The sequence below is a fragment of the Eleutherodactylus coqui genome, chromosome 12 (assembly GCF_035609145.1).
Source record: "Eleutherodactylus coqui strain aEleCoq1 chromosome 12, aEleCoq1.hap1, whole genome shotgun sequence".
Taxonomy (NCBI): Eukaryota; Metazoa; Chordata; class Amphibia; order Anura; family Eleutherodactylidae; genus Eleutherodactylus; species Eleutherodactylus coqui.
Window position 1 is genome coordinate 79671632 of NC_089848.1, and position 10749 is coordinate 79682380.

General features: G+C 46.6%; 1 protein-coding gene across 1 annotated transcript; it reads left to right on the top strand.

Moving 5' to 3' along the window:
- The first annotated feature begins 4884 nt into the window (after positions 1–4884).
- LOC136586708 (E3 ubiquitin/ISG15 ligase TRIM25-like) lies at positions 4885–9085 on the top strand. The gene has a single exon (XM_066584879.1). The coding sequence runs from the start codon at positions 5032–5034 to the stop codon at positions 6619–6621; it is 1590 nt and encodes a 529-aa protein (XP_066440976.1). The 5' UTR covers positions 4885–5031; the 3' UTR covers positions 6622–9085.
- Positions 9086–10749: the final 1664 nt, after the last annotated feature.

A 10749-nucleotide genomic window follows, 5' to 3' on the forward strand; every position in this document is an offset into this window, starting at 1 on the left:
GAACCTGTCAAAGGGAAGGGAAGAAGTGGTCCACATAACATGCAAATGGGGACTGCAGGTGTCCAGACCGTCCTCAGGGAAGGTGGGAGAAACACTTCAGACTGAGGCCTTATTCACATTTTATCGTGGCCATTGTGCCGCGATAGAACGATGGCTGAAAATTGCGACCACCTGAAGTATTGGATTCCAATGCATTCGTTCAGATGTGCGATTTTCCGGCACGTAGAATCGGCTGGCCAGAAAAGATAGCACATACGCTGTGGATTCCAGCTGTCCGCTTTTATGCACAGCTAGAAAAGATAGGTCTTTTGGCGATCAGCCGGCAGCTTACATAGAAGCCTATGGGAGCTGCCGGCAGGGGGAGTGGGAGGAACTTTAGTAGCGGCTCGTGCTGCTAAACTCCCTCCCCCTCCCTTTGCTGGCAGCTCCTACAGCCTTCTATGGGAGCTTCTATTGCAACGATCAGCCGGCAAAGGGAGGGGGAGAGAGTTTAGCATTGCTAAACTCTCTCCCCGCTGCCGACGGAATTCCCAACCGCGTGATGGGCGAGAAAACTCAAGATTTAGCTGCGACTTGGTTGTGGCTTTCTCTTATTCATGCAAATTTTGGCCACGATGTGATGACCAAAAATCGCAATGCCCATGTGAAAGAGCTCTGAGTGAGAGGGGCTGGTATTTAAGTGCAGCAGGCCAGTGGTGATTGGCTGGCTGGAGAAAGCCACACCATCAGCCAGCCAAATCAACCCCACCTGCAGCAGCGTGCTCTGGGAAACCCACAGAACCCACAAACCTAACAGCAATTACGTTTAATGGGTGCTATTGTTGCACGCAATATGCACGAACATAAAACATGCTGCGTATTTTTCCCCCGAATGAAATACGCACACAAAATCCACGAAGGGTTCCATTCACTGCATATGGCGCATGCAAATTTTGCTCACACAATGTGCAGCGTAAATGCATTTGTGTGAATAAGCCCTAAGTGTTCGGTCCGGGACAGAAACGCGTTGCCTGCATCTCAATAAAGAATTTCCATCTTGCCCTGGTCGTCCTTCAGCGCGCAGGGTAGTTTATTCTGTTACCGTGTTTCCCCGAAAATAAGACAGTGTCTTATATTAATTTTTGTTCAAAAAGGTTTAACTTTTTTACATGTATACCTGCCTGGACACTATTTAAATTGACTTTTTTAATTAACTGTTAGCAGGGCTTAACTTTGGAGTAGGGCTTATATTTCAAGCATCCTCAAAAAGCCTAAAAAATCATTTTGCATCCTCAAAAATTCAGGCAAATCATGCCATGTCTTATTTTTAGGGTATGTCTTATTTTCAGGGAAACAGGGTAGTAGTTGTACCCTGTGCAAGATAGAGCTCTGTTCTGTGCTGTCCGATGTACCGGACGCCATATATGGACAGCCTACTTTCGTCTGAGAATTGGACAAAAATAGGACATGCAGCAATTTAGTTACTTAGAAGTGCGATGTCTGTCCTAGTTTTGGTCTGAAAATCGAACAGGAATACCGTCTGTGTGCATGTACCCTTATCGGACCTTTTATGGGGGTCAATTATCTGGCATAAATGATTGGCCAATAATCCACCTATCAATGTGCCTCCAATCACCCAATGAACAAGCAAATGCTCGCTCGTCATGTGATTACCTCTTTTGGCTAATTTCACACAAGCGTTTTATTGTGGCGATTTTGCCGCAATTAAACACCGTCTGAAAATCACAACCATCGGATTCCAATCATTAGTTCAGATGGGCAATTTTACAGTACATAAAATCAGCCGGCTGGAAAAATAGCGCATACGGAGCATATAGGTAGGTCTTGTCCTATCTTTTGTGGGAATACGCGTGCCGTTCCCACAAACTCCTATGAGAGCCGTCGGGGAGGGGGTGGGAGTTTAGCAGCGGCTCGCGTTGCTAAAATTCCTCCCACTCCCCTTGCTGGCAGCTCCCATAGGCTGGGGAGGGGAGGAAGTTTAGCACACTAGCTCTGCTAAGCTCCCTCCCCCTACCTTTGCCAGCAGGCGGCTAGGAGCGGAGAGGGGGAGGGAGTATAGCTGAGCTGAACTCTCTCCCTCCAGCCGATGGTATTCTAGGCTGTGGCATATACACGCCACACCCAGGCCGTTTAAATGGGTGAGAAAACAGATGCGACTGTGACTTGGTCGTGGCTGCCTCTTGTTCATGAGATTTTCGGCCGTGTTTCGGGCGGCCGAAAATCGCAGCGGTCGTGTGAAAGAACCCTTTATGTGGAACACAGTTTCATTGTTGTCTGCGGCACATTCCTCTATGCTAACTAAGGAGGCGCTGTTGACAATGATGAAACTCTCTGGGGACAAGCAAGCATATGAATGACCATTTACCCCTTAACCCTTTCCAATCCAATTTGTATTCTGGTTTTCCTAGGGGGGCTTACTCTTTTTTTGCTGTTATACAATGGCGCTATATGCTGGCTAAAGCCAGTACTGCATGAGGTGACACATTGGATAGGCTCCGACAGCAGAGAGGCTGGCAATATACAGTAAGAAAACACCGACGGACGTCTTCCAACATCGAAGCTGTACAGCCTTAAATCATAATGTCTTCAGACGTCAGACAGTGGATTGGAAAGGGTTAATGTGTAAAGGGCAGGCAGATGAACTCCCATTCATTGATTGGTGGAATTGGCGAATTGCTCCATGTAAAAGGACCCTATTGGAGGCTGGAGAGATGATTACTGTAGTACAAGCTATTGTTCACTGTTATCATCCAATACTGGCAAGAGGCTGTGCGACAGGTGAGCGCAATCTTTTCACTCTGGTATCATCCATCAATAAGGTTGGCTTCACACAGGCGCACTATTGCGTTCTTCAGGCAAAAACGCCTCTAATCGCTTCCGTGAAATTCCATTCCCTTGCGCAAAATTTCACATCGCACGGCGTGCGAGAGCTTTGTGATGTATTTAAGGTGCCATTGAAATAAACGGGCGATGCGTTCCGGGGAACACGAAGAAATAGGACACAAAACAATTTTTTTCCTTACAGCGATGCGTCATTCATGGAAGTTTTGTGCATCTCGCAACGCATAACACTGGCGTGTGATTCATGCTCGGGTCAAAGTAGCCTAAGAGTAGGATATTCGGTTACACTCTGCTGCTCCCTTTTATCAGCTATTTCAAACTGGAAAGAAGTTGCCTGTAGGGCAGGTGAATATCATTTATTGTTCTCCGTTAGGTGTACACGTATTTGCGTGTGTGTGAGCACTGCGTTTTAGCGAAAGGAACAATGCTTGTTTGTGCGCACATCGGCGTATTTTACTATAATTTTTCAATGCATGAGGCCACAAAAAATACAGATTAAAATGGATTGTCTAACGACTTCCAGATGTGTTCTTTTTTTATGCGCAATTACGCCGCATTTCGACCATCTCCTAGCATATTTTGTGCGTATTTCCGCATTCCCATTGACTTCTATGGGGACTTTTGGCGTGCAGGAAAATAGAGCATTCTGCGTTATTTCGCAGAACCAAAATGCGCTGGAAATACATGTATGTGAACGAACACATTGATATCCATGGCTTCTCTGCATATTGCGCATGCAAATTTTGCGTAAGCACAAACACGTGCAAATAGAGTATGATTGTATCGTGGTGGCATTACACACAGGACAACTGTCGTCTGAATAGTCGCTAACGTGTAGAAACGCCTGTTGTTAGTACGCTTCTACACAGAGCGGTTGTTGTTCACGCGCTTCGCGAATTGTTGTGAGCATTTACATGGGCCGTAATACCGTTCGCCAACTAGTTACAGTTCGTGAGGTTCTTTGTCAGGCGGGTATTTGCAATCTCAACTCCTCCCCAACACGCACTTGCCGAGTCCACTAACCGCACATAAATATGTGCGCACGACCACTCGCTACTATGAGAGGCCGCGTTATGTATTTACGTGTTTTCTTAAACCAAAGAGTATTAAATGGGAGGGTAAAAAGTAAAAAAAAAGTCTCACCCCAATTTAGCACACCTCCCTACAAAGTTGTTATTGGCTAGCCATTGCAAGATACCGATTGGCTGTTTACACCAGACGATAATTAATCAACCAGCGACTACTTTTAGATAAGCCAAAACAAAGCGATTAGTAAAAAAAATTCTCGCTTGTCACCCTGTTCGTGGCCGAGTTTACAAATATCGCTTACATTGAGCGACTATCCTGATGATTGTTATCCCATGTCATCCAACCTACTGTTATCTGTTATCAGCCTTTTTCGGACAGGGGGAGGCTGAAAGTAGGATGTGTGAACCATAGAGCAGATATATGAAATTGTGAAAGAAAAACTATGCTTTTGCCTATTGCAACCAATCACAGCGCAGCTTTCATTTTGCCACAGCAGGTTAAGAAATGAAATCTGTGCTGTGATTGGATATTTATGGGCCAAAAATAACAGTTTTTTTTTTACATAGTTTCATAAATTTAGCCCGAATGTCTATTATTCAACGTGATTGGCCATTTCAAGCTGGGAAGAGCTTGGCTTTAGGACAGAAGAATATAATGTTTTGTTCTCTGTTTTCACAGATCTGTAGGATGCTTGATTATTCTATTATTCCCTGTGATCAGCCACTTTAGACTGACTAGCATTCGTTAATGGAGTGAGTCAGCAATCCTCCTTGCAGAGACATTTCTATCATATGTGTGCCTCATATCATATAACACTGCTATAAGTTGTAGAGTTTAGGGTTAGTGGCCCTTTAAGCCCCCAATGTCTCAGATAAGTGAAGTTTCCTTCTTGTCTCAGAGTTTTCTTCTGCTTACCAACACACCGGCCAATCAGAGCTCACTTTGCACTTTCTGGCAATGTAGTGTGAGAGAGGCGTTGCTATTGGGGGCTCACGACTGCTGGAGTGTGGTCAGATGAGGTCTAGTTGTGTTCTGCAGTACAGCTTACATGTGCCCGGGGGGAGCATTGGAGGACTCCTAGCTTTCAAAGGGGTCTGCACAGTGTCAAGAGGAGACCTGCAAAGTCCCATCTGCTTTCTATCTTGAAGCGACTCCTAAAACATGGCTTCTACTGAGCTTAAAGAGGAGCTGAACTGCTCCATCTGCCTGAGCATTTATACAGATCCCGCTATGCTGAACTGTGGCCACAACTTCTGCCAGGTTTGCATCAACCGTGTCCTGGATACCCAGGAAGAAGCAGGAATCTACAGCTGTCCGGAATGCAGAGCCGAATATCCAAGCCGTCCCGCAGTGCAGAAGAACCTGAAACTATGCAATATAGTGGAATGCTTCTTGTCCTCCAAGCCGCTGCAGGAGCAAGCGGGGATCTTTTGTACCTATTGTGTGCATTGTCCTGTGCCCGCAGTTAAGACATGTCTGCAATGTGAGACTTCCCTGTGTGATATCCACCTACGAGCGCACAGCAAGCTGGTGGAGCACACACTGACCGAGCCAACGACCTCTTTGGAAAACAGAAAATGTTCCATCCATAAGAAATTACTGGAGTACTACTGTTCCCAGGATGCTGCATGCATCTGTGTGTCCTGTTGTGCCTTCGGAGAACATCGGGGTCATCAAGTGGCTCTTCTCTACGAAGCTTCCAAGAAAAAGAAGGAGAAACTGAGGCTTGTGATGGAGAAACTGACTTCGAAGAGAGAGGAGACCGAAAAGAGAGTACAAAGTTTACAGGAGCATCGGCAAAAAGTGAACGAGAAGGCGACCGCTATAACCGAGAGGGTCACCCTCTTGTTCAAGGAGATTCGGGAAGAGTTGGAGGTTTTGGAGAAGAAGGTCTTGAATGAGGTCACCAGTCAAGAGGAGCAGGTATCTCTTCATGTGACCGATCTCATCCAACAACTGGAGATGGAGAAGGATGAGTTGACCAAGAAGATGCAGTGCATCGAAGAACTGTGCAACATCAGTGACCCGTTGACCGTCTTGCAAGGACGGGAGTCGGATGCTGCCAGCTGTTACGTTGTTGAGGATGGAGAACATGAGGACAGGAAGAGAGACGACAAAAAAGTCCAGGCCGTGTGTGATCTGGATGAAGGTCTGATCTCAGTGATACTTCATACCACTTTAACGGACATCGTAAGCGGTCTGAAAGCCAAACGAGGTTTCAACATGAAGGTGGCCTCAACTATACTATTGGATGTCAACACAGCCGGAGACTACGTAGCAGTCTCCCGGGACTTGAAAACGGCTTCCTGGTCAGAGACTAAGCAGTGCCGACCCAAGACCCCAGAAAGGTTTGTGAATTACCACATATTAAGCACCAAGATATTCACGTCTGGACAAAATTACTGGGAGGTGGAGACCAGCGAATCCGGCTACTGGATGGTGGGATTGGCCTACCCAAGTATTGAGAGAAAAGGAGACCGGGCCGTGACTGGTTACAATAAAAAATCTTGGTGTCTGCGAATGTCGGATAAAACACACTCGGCCATACACGACTCAAAGATTAACCCTTTGTTCCCAGACACAGCGGTGAAAAGACTCGGCATCTACCTGGACTACGAGGCGGGCCGTCTGTCCTTCTATCAGGTGTCTGACTCCATCAGGCACCTACACACATTCATTGCGCTCTTCACAGAACCTCTTCACGCCGCGTTCTGCGTGTATAATAATTCCTGGGTCCGTATCAGAAGCTGAGACATTAACTCCTTCACTCCTGATAGAACTATTGACTAAGAGCTGATGGGTCTCCGTGTATCACCTGTGTCTAGTAGATGATGCAAATATCGGGGATCATGTATCAGTCTGAGCTGTGGTGTTTGCATGTGGTGCTGTACAATGAGGGGCAACGCGTTTTGGGCTCCAGCTTTGTAGCTATCTTTTTATCTTGGACATATTGATACATTGTCGACCTCTTTGCGCACAGAGGGGTCATTTTTGCTATTGGAATAATTGATCTTTTGTATTTGTGGTTATGTGATAGATCCCCCCTAGTGAAGGAGATCTGGCATGACCATGGGGACTCGGGAGAAGAGTTGTTATCCACCTGCTAGAGCCTATGAAGATGAAGTTCTGCTGGGTTGCATTGAGGCAGATGTTGAGGCAGTGTTTCCAGCATGCAATGCACAGCAGCCTCTATCTCCCTTGGTGCTCATCAAAGTTGTAGGCGTTCTTCTCTCTGGCATGGCAGCCTGCATACGGGTGGATTTACACTGGAATATCTGCAGCGAGTGGCCGCCTCCGGATTCCACAGCAAATACCACCCATAGCATGCTATAGCAAAAGGTGATTTCCTCCACACGAGCGGAAATCAATTGCGATTTTACGCTCACGGAGGAGAAATCACAACATGCTGTGATTCTGTGCAGTTTCCGTGTGGACGGCTTCCATTGAAGACAATGGAAGCCGTCCGCTCCATGGTCCTTGCACAATCATCATTGCGGAAAATTCGTGTGATCCGCGTCATAATCAGTATGCGCATGTGCGCAGGCTGGCACATCTGCAGCGCTGATTATGAAGACTGCGGACAGGTATGTGGGGTCGCTGGCCGGGCAAAGGGTCAGATTCCGCTGCGGGATCCCACATGCGGAATCTGACCCGGCCGTGTGCAGGCGGTCCTATTGATGGAGGTCTGGAATGACCAGATTTTAGATTGTTGTGGTCTGTAAGGCGACCACAAATAATTTCCAGGGATTATTTTGATTGTCAGATTGGAGTCGGGAAGGACTTTTTCCCCTATGTTTGTGCTCTACCTCATTAGGGTTTTTTGGTCTTCCTCTGGATCAACATTGGGGGGTAACAGGCTCCACTGGATGTCTTTTTTCGGTCTAACATACTATGTTGCTCCTCTAAGATCATGTTAAAGTTGCTATATACTTGAATTGAAGTTTAAAGGGGTTTTGTCATTAGAAAAAAAAATCAATACTTACCTATTCCTCCCCTGTCAGTCTTCTCACCACATCTGCTCCTCACCAATCTTCTCCTGGCTCCTCCAGTCTGGAGGGGACGTGACCTGGGGGACTGGAGAAGCCAGAAGATCAGTGAGGTGAAGATGCAGTGAGAAGGCTGCCTGGGGAGGAATAGGTAAGTATAGATTTTTTTTTAATGACAAAACCCCTTTAAATGGGATTTTCATTGTAAGGCTGCATTCACATCTGCATCAAAGGCTCCGTTAGGGACCTGCGATGCAGATCTGTCCAAAACCCCCAGACGAAAGCGCAGCATGTTGTGACATTTAGTCTGGGAGAATGCTGGGCTGCATAGCAGAAGCTGGAAGGACCCAATTCCAGTGAATGGGATCCATCCAGCGCCAGTTGGTTCCGCCGTAGGCCAGATCTGTTTAATGCAGGGTTTCTGATTTGCTATGACGGTCTAGATAGAAGAACAGAAATCTAAACAAAACCTAAATTGTAACATTCTGCAACTTTCTGATATACTTTGTGTTTCTATGCCTCACAATTTTCAAGATCTCTGCTTACTGTTACCAAGCTCGGCCATCTTTGGCGATACTATTGAAGTGAGTGGAGGGGGGTGCAATGCGGGGCTACTGCTGTCGAAACGTTACAACGTGCTACGGGTGATATTGGTGGGAACCTCCACCTAACAGCTCTCTCCTGTCCCAACAGTTTGTTACAATGTATCAGTGCAGGTAATGTGGATCAGTCTGGAGCTCAGGCTGTTTATCTCACGGAGGATTGTCTACACAGGATACATTGTAACAAACCCTCAGCTTTCAGCAGGATTAAGGCCTCATGCCCACGGCAGGGTCAGAATCCGACTGCGAAATATGGCAGCTGAATCAGACTCGGCGCTACACAGGGACCCAATACTCGCCTGTCCAGAAAAGCCGCGAGAGTCTTAGCAGCGCATGACACGCCGTGGCTGGGGTGTGATGTGGATTCCCGCGATATGTTTGCAGTGCTCACAGCAGAATTATCAGAGGACGGACTCCATCCATTAACTGCAATGGAAGTCGTCCGTGCGATTTTCCGCACAAAATAGAACGTGCTGCGATTCTCCCCTGCGAGCGGAAAATCGCAGTTGATTTCCACTCGTGGGCAGGGGGGAAATCGTTTACCACAGCATGTCTGTGGACGGACATTGCTGCGGAATTCGCGGTGGGTGTCTGACCACGAATTCCGCAGCGATAACCCGTCTTGATTTAGGCCAAATGCCCACGGACGGGTTATCGCTGCGGAATTCGCGGCGGGTGTCCGCAGTGATAACCCGTCCGTGGGCATTTGGCCTAAGCCAGATTAGATTTTGCGGTCTGTGAATTTTCTTTAGGTTAGGATGCGCTTACACGAGCGATGTCGGTCAAAGAAACTCGGACCAATATTGCATTAAGAAGCCCGCAATTTGTATGCCAGTGAAATGCGTTTTGCGAGAATATTGCATATTACTCGCATTGCTGCACGTGAAAACTGCCCATTATTCCCTATGGGAGAAAATGCTTACCGCATCATGCTTGCATGTATGACGCAATTTTATTCCTCCTCCCACAGGGAAGAATGGGCGATTCTTGAACAAAATTGATGAAAAATAGGACATGCTGCAATTTTGCCCATGTAAATGCATCATTGCAGATAACGGGTTCTTTACCCATGCGATATCTGGGCATCTGACGACGCACAAAAATTGTGCGCGATAATTGCCCGTGTAAACGCACTCTTAGGGCGAGCACCCACTGGTGTTTTCGCCGCGTTTCCCGCGGCGTTTTCGCGGCTTTTTCATGGGTGCATTAGGAGAAAAATAAGGACACATGTGCAACTGACAGTTCCTATGTTAAAAACGCAAACGCAACGCAAAAAAAACGCCAGTGGACAGGAACACATGTTATCTCTATGCCTGTGCAGGAAAAACGCAAAACGCAAAACGCAGGTAAAAAAACGCCAGTGGGTGCTCGCCCTCAAGGTTGTTTCACGCAGGCGAGAAAATTGTGTGATTTTCGCCTGATGGGAGAGTCAGTAAAAAGGCAGATTATGAAGCCAATGATTTTCAATGGTTTCCTTCTCATCTGCGATGTTTTCACTGATGTGATGTTGAGAGAACAAAAAAAATCGCGGCGTGCTCTATCTTTCTGCGATGTGCGATTTTTTTAAATTTTAAATCCGTGATGCGATTTTAACATTAGAAAGTCCCATTGACTTTTGCGATAAAAAATCGTGTTTTTATTGCGCGGTTGTATCGCGGGCGGTAGCAATGCCAGGTGAGATTATTCTAAAAAAAAAAGAGCATTGCTGACGCCTAAAAAACGCGGGAACGAACATGCAATTTTGCCATGATTTCTTGCGGTAGAATCGCGATCGCCTGTGTGAAACTAGTCTATATGTATCCACTCACTTTCAGCAAGCAGAGATCTAGAAAATAGTAAAATGTATCGGGGCGCGTTCACATCTACGGTTTTGTATTTCCGTTTTGCATTTCCTTCAGTGGAACTGCAAAGTGGAAAAAAAAACATCCGTTTTCAGGCCGCAGCTCACACGAGCGTTTTGTATAACGCAGCATTTACCGCTATATCGCTGCATATGGCAGCCATTTTTCACTGCGCATGGCAGCGTATCTCATGCGGTCTTTTTTTTTTTTAAATTTCCCCTTCTGTCAGTTAGCGACGTTGCGTATTACACGCCCATAGGGGATCTATCGCACGTAATAAGCGGTAAAATAGAACCCGCTGCTTTCTTTGTCACGCACGTATTATACGCAGTGCTTATACGTAAGTGCGAATGGATTGATGACAATCAATGGACTTTCATTGACTCCATTCACTGCGTATCACGTGCGGAGACATTGCCGGCGTAATACGCTGTTAAATTACGCTCGTGT